Source organism: Oncorhynchus masou, chromosome 24 (assembly GCF_036934945.1).
Source record: "Oncorhynchus masou masou isolate Uvic2021 chromosome 24, UVic_Omas_1.1, whole genome shotgun sequence".
In the NCBI taxonomy this organism is placed as follows: domain Eukaryota; kingdom Metazoa; phylum Chordata; class Actinopteri; order Salmoniformes; family Salmonidae; genus Oncorhynchus; species Oncorhynchus masou.
In genome coordinates this window covers 55,727,439-55,744,211 of record NC_088235.1, presented here as the reverse complement: position 1 = coordinate 55,744,211, position 16,773 = coordinate 55,727,439, and the positions used below count along the sequence as shown (strand labels likewise).

The 16,773-nt window shown below is 44.6% G+C and overlaps 1 protein-coding gene across 1 annotated transcript in view; it reads left to right on the top strand.

The window, feature by feature from the left end:
• Window positions 1–15,372: 15,372 nt before the first annotated feature.
• Window positions 15,373–16,773, top strand: part of LOC135512340 (potassium voltage-gated channel subfamily KQT member 5-like) — a 137,208-nt gene continuing 135,807 nt past the window's right edge. The window contains exon 1 of the mRNA XM_064934264.1: window positions 15,373–16,023. Coding sequence (XP_064790336.1) covers window positions 15,575–16,023 — 449 coding nt within the window. The 5' untranslated portion in view covers window positions 15,373–15,574. The remainder of the gene's footprint in view (window positions 16,024–16,773) is intronic.

Below are 16,773 nucleotides of genomic sequence, written 5' to 3'. Positions count from 1 at the left end.
AGGATGATCCAGCCATGTCATGTCAGGATGAGCCTGCAGGAAGGGTACCACATGAGGGAGGAGAACGCACAGCGTTGAGATTGCCTGCAATGACAACAAGCTCAGCCCGATGATGCTGGGACACATTGGCCCAGAACATGACGGACACTCCACCTCCAAATCGATCCCGCTCCAGAGTACAGGCCTCAGTGTAACGCTCATTCCTTCAACGATAAACGTGAATCTGACCATCACCACTGGTGAGACAAAACTGCAACTTGTCAGTGAAGAGCACTTTTTGCCAGTCCTGTCTGGTCTAGCGACAGTGGGTTTGTGCCCATAGGCAACGTTCTTGCCGGTGATGTCTGGTGAGGACCTGCCTTACAACAGGCCTATAAGCCCTCAGTCCAGCCTCTCTCAGCCTATTGCGGACAGTCTGAGCACTGATGGAGGGATTGTGCGTTCGTGGTGTTGCAGAATCTGTACAGAAGCACCAGATCATCCGAAAACAGTAGACATTTGACTTCAAATACTAGTAGGGTGAGGCCGGGTGTTGCAAACTGTTCTAGTGCCCTCGCCAATTTGTTGATATATATAATGGCTTGCGAAAGTATTCACCCCCCTTGGCATTTTTCCTATTTCGTTGCCTTACAACCTGGAATTAAAATGGATTTTTAGAGGTTTGTATCATTTGATTTACACAACATGCCTGACACTTTGAAGATGCAAAATATTTTTTATTGTAAAACAAACAAGAAATAAGACAAAAAAACAGAAACTTGAGTGTGCATAACTATTCACCTCCCTAAAGTCAATACTTTGTAGAGCCACCTTTTTCAGCAATTATAGCTGCAAGTCTCTTGGGGTATGTCTCTATAAGCTTGGCACATCTTAGCCACTGGGATTTTTGCCCATTCTTCAAGGCAAAACTGTTCCAGCTCATTCAAGTTGGATGGGTTCCGCTGGTGTTACAGCAATCTTTAAATCATTCCACAGATTCTCAATTGGATTGAGGTCTGGGCTTTGACTAGGCCATTCCAAGACATTTACATGTTTCCCCTTAAACCACTCAAGTATTGCTTTAGCAGTATGCTTAGGGTCATTGTCCTGCTGGAACCTCGGTCCCAGTCTCAAATCTCTGGAAGACTGAAACAGGTTTCCCTCAAGAATTTCTCTGTATTTAGCACCATCCATCATTTCTTCAATTCTGACCAGTTTCTCAGTCACTGCCGATGAAAAACATCCCCACAGCATGGTGGTGGCAGGATGGTGTTCTCGGGGTGACAAGAGGTGTTGGGTTTGCACCAGATATAGCTTTTTCCAAAAAGCTACATTTTAGTCTCATCTGACCAGAGTACCTTCTTCCATATGTTTGGGGAGTCTCCCACATGCCTTTCACAAACACCAAATGTGTTTGCTTATTTTTTTCTTTAAGTAATGACTTTTTTTCTGGCCACTTCCATAAAGCCCATCTTTGTGGAGTGTACAGCTTAAAGTGGTCCTATGGACAGATACTCCAATCTCCGCTGTGGAGCTTTACAGATCCTCCAGGGTTATCTTTGGTCTCTATGTTGCCTCTCTGATTAATGCCCTCCTTGCCTGTTCCTTGAGTTTTGGTGGGCGGCCCTCTCTTGGCAGGTTTGTTGTAGTGCCATATTATTTCAATTTTTTAATAATGGATTTAATGGTGCTCCATGGGATGTTCAAAATGTCAGATATTGTTTTAGAACCCAACCCTGATTTGTACTTCTCCACAACTTTGTACCTGGCATGTTTGGAGAGTTCCTTGGTCTTCATGGTGACGCTTGCTTAGTGGTGCCCCTTGCTTAGTGGTGTTGCAGACTCTGGGGACTTTCAGAACAGGTGACAGATCATGTGACACTTAGATTGCACACAGGTGGGCTTTATTTAACTAATTATGTGACTTCTGGAGGTAATTGGTTGCACCAGATCTTATATAGGGGCTTCATAGCAAAGGGGGTGAAAACATATGCACGCACCACTTTTCACATTTTCACAAGTAATTTGTTTATTTTTATTTCACTTCACCGATTTTCACTATTTTGTGTATGCCCATTACATGAAATCCCCCCCAAATAAATTTAATAACAGGATGTAATGCAACAAAATAGTAAAAATGCCAAGGGGGATGAATACTTTTGAAAGGCACTTTACATTCCCGGAGTGCGACAGAACTGCAGGAGTTGTGACCCGTTTTTGTTGGTTATGGTGTCATTGTTGTGCCTAGGGCAGCATATGGGGGAGGGAATGCTGTCACCTCCAGGCAGGTGTTTGTCCCGACTGTGTGCTGAGGGTGTCAGGTTCTTGTACGGTTCTGGCATTTAGGTCGCCACAGACTAACTAGTACATGTCCCTGGACCTGGAAATGATGGATTTCCCCCTCCAGGATGGAGAAGCTGTCTTCATTAAAGTATGGTGTTTCTAATGGGGGGATATAGGTAGCAGTCTCTCTCTCTTACACACACGGCAGAGGCGTCAATCTATCACCTGTTGGGTCTGTGTGTCTCCCAGGACAGGCCGATAGGCAGAGTTATGAACCTACGATGAAATGTGAACATTGCTGTGACTAAAATGTGAAGCAATAATAGTTTATCTGTATTTTAAGCTAAACATTTTAATCTGTTCCATCAGCCTTATTAATTGATATGGCGCATACCTCCACTACACTACTTTGATACACATCGTGGGGATTAAGAAGTTAGTATACTCAATGTTTTACACAGGGGGGATATTACACCAAACACAACACATTTCAGCGACTGCAGGATAAATACAGGATACAATATTGCAGGCATATCTCTGTAAACATACACTTCGTCAGTGCAGGACTGAGGTAATAGATGGTCCAGTGTATTTGTGTGTGTGTGTGAGTGCGTTTTTGTGTGTGTGTGTGAGGATTGCTCTCTGTTCTTAAAGTTTGAGGGCCTATAGTGTGTTACTGTTTGCGCTACTGGTCATCCTGCTCTTCCATAAGGAAGGTATATATTTGTGTGTGTGTATGTATGTGTGTGTGTAAGAAGAGGCAATCTACCTCCAATCTGACATGTCTTAGTGGTTTAGAGGAACCTCACTCAGTGGAGGATGCCCCTGCAATGTAGAAACAGGGTAAGAGTGTGTCTGAGGATGATGAGGGTAGACCCTATTTTTTTATTTAAAGTAATGAAACATTTATATTTGCGGAAATATATGGTAATATGATATTGCTTGAAATTATTGATGAAAGAGACCTCTTCCCTAGCATCCTTTCCTCAAGAGGATGAGGCAGAAGTGGGTATAGGCATTCCTATTTTTCCTTACAATAATGATTACATATATTTGAAAATGTACAGTACCAGTCAAAAGTTGACACACCTACTCATTCAAGGGTTTAGCTGTAGAATAATAGTGAAGACATCAAAACTATGAAATAACACACATGGAATCATGTAGTAACCCCAAATAAGTGTTAAATCAAAATATATTTTCTATTTGAGATTCTTCAAAGTCACACTCTTGGCATTCTCTCAACCATCCTCATGAGGTAGTCACATAGAATGCATTTTAATTAACAGGTGTGCCTTGTTAAAAGATAATTTGTGCAATTTCTTTCCTGTGTTTGAGCCAATCAGTTGTGTTCTGACAAGGTAGGGGTGGTATAAAGATACCCCTATTTGGTAAAGGTCCAAGTCCATATTATGGCAAGAACAGCTCAAATAAGCAAAGAGAAATAGTCAATTTTTTTAACCTTTATTTAACTAGGCAAGGTAGTTAAGAACAAATTCTTATTTTCAATGACAGCCTAGAAACAGTGGGTTATCTGCCTGGGGCAGAACAGATTTGTATCTTGTCAGCTCAGGGGTTTGAACTTGCAACCTTCTGGTTACTAGTCCAACGATCTAACCACTAGGCTACCCTGCCGCCCATTCATTTAAGACATGAAGGTCAGTCAATATGGAACATTTCAAGACCTTTGAAAGTTTCTTCAAGTGCAGTCGCTAAAACCATCAAGCGCTATGATTAAACTGGCTCTCATGAGGACCGCCACAGGAAAGGAAGACCCAGAGTTACCTTTGCTGCAGAAGATACTTAACCAGCTGGGCTACCACAGCATTCTGCAGCGATATGCCACCCAAGCGCAGGAATGAATAATAGTTTTTTTATTACACCTAAAAATTACAGCGTGCCGTGTAAAAGGCACGGGGACAAGAAACAAACAAACACGTACACAAAACACAGGGTTGAAACCCAAACAAAAGAGCAAGGAGTACCTCAAAGAAATAACACAAATGCACAAGAGACGAGACCTGCAATCCACAAGGGCACGAAAGTCCAAAACACACAGCACAGGTACTCACACGCACCAACGGACATTGTAGCAATAATCGACCAGACCATGGAAACCTAAGGGCACATATATACAAATACTAATCAGTGGGAATAGGGGACAGGTGTGCGTGATGAATGTTCCGGAGGGATCCGTGACACATCTGAAGTCCCCGGGCAGGTGGACGTATAAACATGAAAACATTACATATGAACAGACAACATACATATAAAAACAGAGGTCAGGACATACAGTACAGACACATTTCAAAACAGAAGTCAGAAAAGTTATTGCACCTATTGAAATTGCACATGTGCTTTAGTGTGTCTTCTGCTGAATGAAAAAGTAATTGTGACATATTAGATTAAAATCAGTGTGAACACATCTGATTGGACTCCATGTTTTTGTCTCAGATGAGAAGGCTTGGAGGCTGCTAAAGCTTTCAGGGAGGAAGAAAGGCCATTCCATGTCTTTATTGCTTTGAATGAGAAGGCATATTGGGAGAAGGTGGTTGACTGTTTGGGGATTCTACAGTTCCCCCTGGTGGAGGTTCTTGTAACCCTGATATTTAGGTCTGAGCAGAGGTTGACGAAGACCTGCAGAGGTGGAAGTGCTGTACTGAGCTTTATCTTGAATAACAGGCAGATGTTTCAGTATAGAATGAAGTTGTAAAAACTGAACATGTATAAACATATAATACATAAAGTATGTACTGTACATTAATCACCTTTATATGTGCTGACAGATGCTGCTGTACTACAAGAGGATATTTTTCCTCTTTCCATTTATTTTCGTATTTGTTTTATTTTTTACATATTTTTTGCCCAACTTTTAAATAAAAGGTAAGTTGAGTCGTGGACATAGATGTACATATGGACGAGCCACTGCAGTTCAAGGTAAGTTGTCTGTTACTGTGGGTTTGGTGTGTGTGTGCTACCCTGTCTGTCCGTTAGTGAAGTATGTGTGTTACATTTGTTTGCTTTAGCTTACTGGGTGCCCTGCTCTCATGCTCAAGGAAGGTGACCCAAAGGAAAAATGATACATTGTATGTATCAAGCATGTATCAAGCAGCTCAAACTATGAATAAGGAGGTTCCCGACAGGTTAGAAATTCTGAGAATGACTCAAATCTTGTCACACATTTATGTGTAGGAATAAAAGCTATTGATTAAAATGATCTATACTTCAAGACCCAATACAGCATTTAAAAAAAAAATCTCAATAACAAATATTTCATGGGTAACAATTAAGTACCTTACTGTGAAGGGCCGTCTATAAGCGTAGATGTAGGATATCAAGGATCTGGAAAGACTCTGTATGCAGTATTGGTCTAAGATCCCCCCTAATGTGTTCTACAAGCTCACAAAACCTTTTAGAAAGAAGCTCAGAGACGTTTTCCTTGTATATGTATATGTTCTAATAATATTGTAATACTCTATATATAGAATACTGTATATGTTCTAATAGTATTGTAATACTCTATATATAGAATACTGTATATGTTCTAATATTATAGTAATACTCTATGTATAGAATACTGTATATGTTCAAATATTATAGTAATACTCTATATATATATAGAATAGTGTATACGTTCTAATAGTATAGTAATACTCTATATATAGAATACTGTATATATTTTTTTAAACCTTTATTTAACTAGGCAAGTCAGTTAAGAACAAATTCTTATTTTCAATGACGGCCTAGGAACAATAGGTTAACTGCCTGTTCAGGGGCAGAACGACAGATTTGTACCTTGTCAGCTTGGGGGTTTGAACTTGCGACCTTCCAGTTACTAGTCCAACTAGTCCAACACTCTAACCACTAGGCTACCCTGCCGAATAGTGTATATTTTCTAATAGTATAGTAATACTCTATATATAGAATACTGTATATGTTATAATAGTATAGTAATACTCTATGTATAGAATACTGTATACAGTATGTTCTAATAGCATAGTAATACTCTATGTATAGAATACTGTATATGTTCTAATAGTATAGTAATCGTCTATGTATAGAATACTGTATATGTTCAAAAAGTATAGTAATGCTTATTAAACAACAATATAATAGATTCCCAATCAATGTACCACATTTTTCTCCATAAAAGTGCACATTATCCTGATATATACTGAACAAAAATATAAACGCAACATGTAACAACTTACAGTTCATATAAGGAAATCAGTCAATTGAAATAAATGATTGAATCTATGGATACAGATACCTTTAAAAAAAGGTGTGGATCAGAAAACCTGTCAGTATCTGGTGTGTCTACCAATTGCCTCATGCAGCGCAACACATCTCCTTCACATAGAATTGATCAGGCTGTTGATTGAGGACTGTGAATGTTGTCCCACTCCTCTTAAATGTCTGTGCGAAGTTGCTGGATATTGGCTTAAACTGGTGTGATCTGAGTGGGCATTCTATGTTGGATGTCTTGTTTGTCTATTTCTATGTCTGGCCTGATATGGTTCTCAATCAGAGGCAGGTGTTAGTCATTGTCTCTGATTGGAAACCATATTTAGGTAGCCTGGGTTTCACTGTGTGTTTGTGGGTGATTGTTCCTGTCTCTGTGTTGTGCACCAGATAGGGCTGTTTTCAACCTCAACGGGACCAAGCTGCGTGGTAACAGGCAGGAGCAACAAAGGGAGGAATGGACATGGGAGGACGAATTGTTTGGAGAAGGACCCTGGGATCAGCCTGGAGAATATCGCCGCCCCAAAGAAGAACTGGAGGTGGCGAGAGCTGAGAGGCGCTGGTATGAGGAGAAGCAACAGCGGCAGCAGGAGCAACAATATCGGGACTACACTACTTGGGAGGAAATAGACAGGTGGGCGGTCGACCCAGGGAGAATGAGAGGAGCCCGCCTGGGATTCACTGGAGCAGTGCGAAGAGGGTTATAGGAGAATGGAGATGGCGAAGCAAGCACGGCGGCGCGGAAGGAAGCCCGAGAGTCAGCCCCAAAAATGTCTTGGGGGGAGGCTCACAGGGAGTAGGGCTACGCCAGGTAGGAGACCTGCGCAAACTTCCTGTGCTTACCAGGGGGCTAAGGAGACCGGGCAGGCACCGTGTTATGCTGTGGAGCGCACGGTGTCTCCAGTGCGGGTGCATAGCCCGGTGCGGTACATACCAGCTCCTCGTATTGACCGGGCTAGAGTGGGCATCGAGCCAGGTAAGGTTGGGCAGGCTCGGTGCTCAAGAGCTCCAGTGCGCCTGCACGGTCCGGTCTATCCAGTGCCACCTCCACACATCAGTCCTCCGGTGGCAGCTCTCCGCACCAGGCTTCCTGTGCGTGTCCTCAGCCCAGTACCACCAGTGCCAGCACCACGCATCAGGCCTACAGTGCGCCTCGCCTCTCCAGCGCTACCGGAGCCTTTCTCCTCTCCTGCACTGCCGGAGTCTCCCACCTCTTCAGCGCTGCCCGAGCCTTCCTCTTCTCCTGCGCTGCCGGAGCCTCTCGCCTCTCCAGCGCTGTCAGTCTGCATGGAGCAGCCGGAGCTGTCAGTCTGCATGGAGCAGCCGGAGTTGCCAGTCTGCATTGAGTTGCCAGTCTGCAAGGAGCTGCCAGTCTGCAAGGAGCTGCCAGTCTGCAAGGAGCTGCCAGTCTGCAAGGAGCTGCCAGTCTGCAAGGAGCTGTCAGTCTGCAAGGAGCTGCCAGTCTGCAAGGAGCTGCCAGAGTCTCCAGTCAGCATGGAGCAGCCAGAGCCGCCAGTCAGCATGAAGCAGCCAGAGCTGCCAGTCAGCATGGAGCAGCCAGAGCCGTCAGTCTGCATGGAGCAGCCAGAGCCGCCAGTCAGCATGGAGCAGCCAGAGCCGCCAGTCAGCATGGAGCAGCCAGAGCCGCCAGTCAGCATGGAGCAGCCAGAGCCGCCAGTCAGCATGGAGCAGCCAGAGCCACCAGTCAGCATGGAGCAGCCAGAGCCGCCAGTCAGCATGGAGCAGCCAGAGCCGTCAGCATGCCAGGATCCGCCAGTCAGCCAGACTCCTCCAGATCCGCCAGTCTGCCAGACTCCTCCAGATCCGCCAGTCTGCCAGACTCTTCCAGATCTGCCAGTCAGCCAGACTCTTCCAGATCTGCCAGACTCTTCCAGATCCGCCAGTCAGCCAGACTCTTCCAGATCCGCCAGTCAGCCAGACTCTTCCAGATCCGCCAGTCAGCCAGACTCTTCCAGATCCGCCAGTCAGCCAGACTCTTCCAGATCCGCCAGTCAGCCAGACTCTTCCAGATCCGCCAGTCAGCCAGACTCTTCCAGATCCGCCAGTCAGCCAGACTCTTCCAGATCCGCCAGTCAGCCAGACTCTTCCAGATCCGCCAGTCAGCCAGACTCTTCCAGATCCGCCAGCCAACCAGACTCTTCCAGATCTGCCAGTCAACCAGACTCTTCCAGATCCGCCAGTCAGCCAGACTCTTCCAGATCCGCCAGTCAGCCAGGATCTGCCAGAGCCTTCCTCCTCTCCGCTGCTGCCGGAGTCTCTCGCCTGTCCGGCGCTGCAGCCAGAGTCTCCTGCCTGTCAGGCGCTGCTGCCGGAGTCTCCCGCCTGTCTGGCGCTGCTGCCGGAGTCTCCCGCCTGTACGGTGCTGCTGCCGGAGTCTGAGCTGCCCCTCTGTCCCGAGCTGCCCCTCTGTCCCGTTTTATTTAGCAGGGTTGCCGTGGCTAGGAGGTCACGGAAGCGGACAAGGTGGGGGAGGACTACGGTGAAGTGGGGCCCACGTCCAGCACCGGAGCCGCCACCGCGGACAGATGCCCACCGAGACCCTCCCCGATAGGTTCAGGTTTTGCGGCCGGAGTCCGCTCCTTGGTGGGGGGGGGGGTACTGTCACACCCTGACCATAGTTTATTTGTATGTTTCTATGTTTTGGTTGGTCAGGGTGTGATCTGAGTGGGCATTCTATGTTGGATGTCTTGTTTGTCTATTTCTATGTCTGGCCTGATATGGTTCTCAATCAGAGGCAGGTGTTAGTCATTGTCTCTGATTGGGAACCATATTTAGGTAGCCTGGGTTTCCACTGTGTGTTTGTGGGTGATTGTTCCTGTCTCTGTGTTTTGCACACTGCATTTTGGTCCGCTTCTCCTTCCCACAACGAAAGCCGTGACACGTACACGTTGATCCAGAGCATCCCAAACAGTCTGGTGAGTATGCAGGCCATGGAACAACTGGGACATTTTCAGCTTTGAGTCTTTGAATGTAGAGATGGAGATAAAACTGTCCAGTTTGAATGTTTATTGCAGCTCGTACCACTCGCTAGCTGCAACCAATTGAAAAGAGGAGTGACCCAGTGATGTGTGTGCTTTGGGGACCCTGAAACGAGATGTGACTGGCAGAACCAGTGTTGTATGTGGAGGATGAGGGTTGCAGTAGGTATCTCAGATATGGTGGAGTGAGGCCTAAGAGGGTTTGTATAAATAAGAACCAACCAGTTGGTCTTGCGTCGGGTATACAGAGACGGCCAGTTCACAGAGAAGTAAAGAGTGCAGTGATATATCCTATAAGGAGCATTGCTGGAAAATCTGATGGCCGAGTAGTAAAGAACAGCCTCACTTGCCGATCTATAAATTATGTCTTCAAAATCTAGCATGGGTAGGATGGTCATCTGAATCAGGGTTAGTTTGGCAGCTGGGGTGAAAGAGTAGTGATTACAATATAGGAAAGCAAGTCTAGATTTAACCTTAGCCTGTAGTGTGGATATGTGCTGAGAGAAGGACAGTGCACCGTCTACCCATACTCTCAAATACTTGTATGAGGTGACTACCTCAAGCTCGAAAGCCTCAGAGGTAGTAATCACACAAGTGGAAGGGGTGGGGGGTATTGTTCTTACCAAACCACATAACCTTATTTTTGAGGTGTGCAGAACAAGGCTAAGGGCAGAGAATGCTTGTTGGACACCATGGAAACTTTGTTGTAGAGCACAACATGGGCCAGCTGAGTGTAACTGTATGATCTGCATATAAATGGATGAGAGTGCTTCCTACTGCCTGAGCTATGTTTGTTGACGTAAATTGAGAAGAGCGTGGGGCTTAGGATCAAGCCTTGGGGTACTCCGTTGGTGACAGGCAGTGGCTGAGACCACAGATGTTCTGACTTTATACACTGCACTCTTTGAGAGAGCTAGTTAGCAAACGAGGCACACAAGAATGGCACACATTCCAGGCACACAGGAGGCAAACCAGGCACACAAGAGGTAGTTAGCAGACCCACAAGAATGGAATGGTCTACTATATCAAAAGCTTTGTCCAAGTCAATAAAAACATCAGCACAACATTGCTTAAAATCAAAGGCAATGGTGACATAATTTAGGACCCTTAAGGTTACAGTGACACATCCATAACCTGACTGAAAACCAGATTGCATACCGGAGAGAATACTATATACATAAAGAAAGCCAGTCAATTGATTATTGACATGTTTTCCCAAAACTTTTGATAAACTGGGAAGTAGCATTGCTTGGTTCTCACTGTGTAGTGGCAGCAAGCTCAATGGCTCTGAGAGATAGTTAGTTCTCGGGCAAAGTGGAAGCTAGCTAGTGTTCGTCTCGTGGGCAAATAACCTCGCTAGTTAGCACAATGCTAGCCGGAGACAGCACATGCTTTCTTCATCAATCGATGAACTAAGTGTGTCTCTCAACTGACAAGCTGTGAAGCTAGGACAGCCAGTTTAGTCAACTCGACACAAGGGGACATGGTTTGAGTTAATCGAGAGAGGAGAGCTAGTAAATTATACATTTCCAGGTAGAAAACCTAGTTTGGTTCTACAGCTAGCCTTGCGGCGAGCTAGCCAGGTTGACTAAGCCTTGCGGCGAGAGCTAGCCAAGTCTCAGTAGCTAGCCGTGTGATGCTAATTCTACAATAACCAAAATGTTTCCTTTTGGTCAGTTGGACGAGAGCTTAAAAATCCTACATTTGGCAACATTAACCTTGCGGTTCACCTGAGAACAGTTAAGCAGGATGACAGGGATCAAGTCGTGCTGAGGAGAGCTTCAAAAGAGCTCTTTGCAAGGAAGAGACGAGAGAATGACCAAAGGATGGGCGAGTGGCGCCTTATAATGAAGGGAGGGGCTCACCTCATTTGCCACTTGACCTGTGTGTCTCCGACTTTGATTTGTCCTTCCCCGATTAGTATTTCTGAGCAAATCCCAATGTCATACATCGAAACTAGTATATGAAAGAGAACCCTATTTGGTTGCTCACTTGATCTGAGTTTATTTCAGCTGGAGGTGAGAAGGTGCTCAGTCTGCTTGCCTGGCACAGCATTCCCCTATCAAAATTACCACCACTGTGGTATAAAAAAATCTATTTTAAAGGAATCTGATTTATACCTGGGCTCTAGCAAATATGCTAAGAAGCATGTCAAGACTGGAGCTCATCTCCCACTAGTATCCACTGCGTATATTTAAAGGCTCATTACTCATGGGGCGCAGCCTTGATCCCGATAGCCGTGTAATCTCCTCAGTATTTTTACGGCCTGCGTTACGGGGGCGTTTGTCTGGCCTCACGCTATGCCTCATAGCTGTGCCATGCTCCGGCAGCTCTGAAAAAAATACTGCACAGGAGGAAGAGAGGCTTAAACATCCCATAAACCAAACTGGCCTCTCATTGTTCTCACTCTTCTCTGCCTGTAGCACATTTGCTCTTTCTCTCGCGCTCTCTATCACTTTTTCACTCTCTTTTCTTCACCCCCATGGCCCTCTATCTTGTTCTCTCTCTCGCTCTCTGTGTAGGCCTAGTCTTGTAGCTCTTTTTGACACCCCATATATTGTTTTAGGCCTAATGGTTGAAAGATTTGTGCTGTTAGTAGCATTGTTTTCCAAAATGGTGGATCAGCTAATTCCTTTTGCAGAACCATTGATTTTATAAAGCCGTATCAAAGGAGATGAGTTGCTGATAGATCCCACAAGGCTATGACTTACAACTGAGTTCATGTATGCTTGTATGTTTGGACTGTCTGCTGTGAAGGGAGACCTTTAATTGTGTGCGAGTTTAATCACCTCTATTGCAGTTTAATGAGCGGATTTACCTATTTAATTAAATATTTCTAAAGAAGTCTTTATCACTCTTATCCCTTGAATGTGTCCATGATTAAATGACAATTGTAACAGTGGAGCAAAAGTGAAATGTGAACTTTCATACCTGAGCCCCCCCCCCCCAAAAGACAGCCTGTGATGTCAACCTGTCACCACTAGAGGGGGTACTTATATTACGAGGCAGACAGCATATTCAAGATACTAAAAGGACAGAATAGGGGCCTTACTGATGTTGGGGAACAGGGGGATGACTTCTGCCCTGCTGAGAGAGGCAGGGGATATGGCTCTGTAATCGCCTATCAGTAACCCCTGAAGGACATCTTCGTAGACACCCTGTCCATAGAGCTCCCTCATCCAACATAAACACAGCAAATGCACACAATCACACACGCACGCACACCCACACAAGCACTTGCTATGCTATTCTAGCCAAGTCTCTGCTCAAATCCATTGTATTTATTCCTCTGGTGTTTGATATCCTGTCAGAAGGATGCCTGTGGGCCAAATGGTAACTCTATTCTTAGTCTAAGAGATTAATTTGAGGGACACATTCCCTGTCTTCTTTCCACTGTATTTGAAAAGAGTAGGGTGCTACAGAATGTTTGGATATAATGCGTCTGTCTGTCTGTCTGTCTGTCTGTCTGTCTGTCTGTCTGTCTGTCTGTCTGTCTGTCTGTCTGTCTGTCTGTCTGTCTGTCTGCGAGAGATGCATGCAGAGCAGAATTAGGGCTATACCTGTACAACCACCTCTACAACCACCTAAAAGGAAGCGATGCCCACACATTCCACCCCAAAGTCCTCACATACAGAGAGATTAACCTGGTGAAGAGTCCCCTCAGTCAGCTGGTTCTGGGGATCTGTTCACAAACACAAACAGACCCCACAGACCCAGGACAGTAACACATTTAGACCCAACCAAATGATTAGAAAGGAAAAAGATAACTATTTGACACACTGGATATAATCAACCAAAAAACAGAGTAAATTGGAATGCTATCTGGCCCTAAACAAACAGTACACAATGACAGAATACCTGACCACTGTGACTGACCCTAAATTAAGAAAATCCTTGACTATGTACAGACTCAATGAGCATGTACAGACTGGCTCTTCAAAGATGACATGCTCCGTGCCCACTGCCCACAGAATTAGGTGGAAACTGAGCTACACTTCTTAACCTCTCTAATGACCACTTTAGAGACACATATTCCCCCAGATCAACAAAGAATTTGAAAACAAATCAAACATGGATGAACTCCCATATCTGTTAGGCGAAATATCGCAGATACTGCAGCAAGATTTGTGGCCTGTTGCCATGACAAAAGGGTAACCAGTGGAGTACAAACATTTTAAATACAACCTATATTTATGTTTATAAATATAAATAATAACTACTTACACATTGTTACAACACTGTACATAGCCAAGAAAATAACATTTGAAATGTCTATTTTCTCTTAAAACTTGTTTACTAATATTTCCCTTGTTAATTTCCCCTTTGTTTATTGTCTATTCCATTTGCTTTGGCAATGTTTCCCATGCCGAGAGAGAGAGAGAGAGAGAGAGAGATGATTGGAGATGAGGTATCTCAGTCTCTGTTTTACCAAATTAAGGAGGCTTTTAGAGAGCAATCACATAAATTGATTGTGAGGTTTTAATTTACTAAGCGAGCTGTCAGAAATGTAACTAGAGGCACCCCACTGGTGCTTCCCTGGGTGTAGATAACGAAATTAAATAGTTTATATATAGGCTACATGACATATAGGCCTACAACACATCACTGCATTTTAAAGCTAACGTAGGTTGCTCTGTAATTGATTTACATACAGCATCTGCACTGTCTGCAGTACTGTATAACATAGGCCATGAGACTTGTAGTTTTTTAGGTCTGTCTATGTTTTTGTTTTTTTCCAGAATGAATATGATTTCACAAACATGTCCCTGCTCTGACACAGTCCATGTGCAATTGAAACGTTTTTCAATGAGTGTAGGCTATACCCACTGGGCACAGATGTCAGATCAACTCCATATACAGGTTAAAAGTTGGGTGAGAAAAAAAATACAAAATTCCCTTAGGTTGATGACTTTTTGCAAATCCAATCCGCTTTCCATCAGCGTCATCACATTGAATTTTTGTTGTTGAAATGACCTGGAAAAAACGTTGATTCAACAAGTTTTTGCCCAGTGGGTAGTTTGTATTATCCCGCTGTATAGGCCTAATATGCTACAATGTATAATGTGTGTGTGTGTGTGTTTCACTTGAGGTCACGTGGTCGGACAAAATCCATGTTGCCTGTGAAGAGTGTGACCTAGAGTCACAAGCGCAAAAAGTTCAAATAAACGTATTTACATAAACGAAACATGAGGAGAGAAAATCGTATTTGAAACGAAAGTAAACGAACATGGACATCAGACCGACGACACTTTGGCCACGGATGAATCTCGTTGTCATTGTCAATGCCCATATTCAGCGCTACATGAGAGTCTACAATCCGACAATCTGGGACACCGTGAGTAGGAGGGAGGACAGTGAGGAACTGGATTTACCCGATGTGTATATCTGCTTTTGACGCGAGTTAGTTTCTTGTTTTGGATGACCGCTTATTCACCCGCCTTTAAAATTGAAGTGTAAAAGCCTACACGCGCTTAATTAGAGTTTATTCCATAGGAGCCCGTTGATATTCTAGAGGTGATTATATCGAGGCAGTGTTTCCGAATACAGATTATTACATTTATCCCGAATAGATTTTCCTCGGCACTGCACATGCATGTCACCCGGCTCTGTTGAAGCTTCAAATCGATTCCCTGGTAGCCATGGGCTTGTTGGTGCTCTCTAATACCACATACTAGGTTTCTGAGTGATTGAAGACGCGCGCAGTGAAGAACCAAACAAAGTGCCACAATTCGGAAAGTTAGCTCGCACCTGGTTCAAGGATAATCAATCCTCTTGTCTGTCTGTGCAAATCCTGAGCCGCGTGGATATTACATATCGAAGTCAGAGAAAGAGAAGGGGGGAGGGAGTTAGTGTCGGGTGATTTCCTCCCCTCGCCAAATTTCTGTCCGGGAGTCGTTGACACTCCTTCATAACCCTGCTCTTTCGCGCAGATGGCCAAAGCGCCGTGGGCACAGAAGTCTCCAAACCCCAGAATTCTACTTACCGCACCGAACCCCAGTAGACAGACCACCGAGATAGAGGATGAGACCATAAAATAGCCTAGTGTTAATTGTAGTTATTTCAATGAATTCATGAATATAGCCGTATGGTTTTCTTTCCTACACCTTTGTGCAAACTCATCTACACTCTATGTGCACGTCCCCGGTACCAGCTGCACATCCCCAGCCGGCGTTGGTGATGCCATGCCCCGCAACCACAGTGGCGATGAGGCCGGTACTGGGCTCTGGATGAATACCTCCCCAGGGCGTCGGGCTCAGGACTACGGGTTGAAAGATGTGGAGTCTGGACGGAGGATGATGAACAACGCGGTTCGAGTCGGAGACAGGATGCTTTCGCTGGGCCCTGCAGGTGCAGACGGCGCGGAGAGGCAAAAGGGCGCCCGGATGAGTTTGCTCGGGAAGCCGCTCATCTACAGCGCGCAGAGCGGGCGCAGGAATGTGCGCTACCGGCGTCTGCAGAATTACCTCTACAATGTGCTGGAGAGACCCAGGGCATGGGCGTTCATCTACCATGCCTTCGTGTGAGTATACGAGCTGTTATCATGTAATCTAAACAGATTTAAACAGTACTTTTATGACAGGGTACTAATTCAGTCACCTGTTGCTGGGAATTCTCGCAGCGCACAAAGCTACGTCGGGGAAAGGGAATGATTAGAGGTTTTGTCCAGGTGAAGTGTAGGCTACCAGAACCACACTGTTAAAAAAAATCGTTATTCAATCTTTTTGTCAAAGTGTTAAGTAAGCATTCTTAATTGGCCCAAATTTAGCTTCAAAATGAGAAAATGTTGGCAAACAATTCAGTCAATGTAAAATTATGTGTTTGATACCGTGCTTTTAACATGCAATGTTTTCAATTGACATTTGACACACATTGTGCATGTTCATTTATACAGTAATTATTATTCAACATGTTCTCAACTGGGAACACACAACCTATTGGTTCACAGAATTCCAATCTTTCTGCTATGCCACTGTGTAAATAACAGATTTCACCTGTATGGCCACACTTTGCTGTTCAAAGTAAATCTCTGTTAAAAGTACACTCAAGAAAAACTGAATTAAGGAGAAAATTAAGGAGTAACATTAAAACAAAGTAATATGCCCTACCAACATTAGACAACTATACAGAACCAGTGATGAGGGAATAGACAGATTAACTGATCATTGACACGGACATAGTGGCATAGCAGGAAGATCAGAATGAACCAAGTGGTTGTGAGTTGAAATCCCAGGTCAGTAATACAATTCCCTGTATACATGGGGAATGTCAA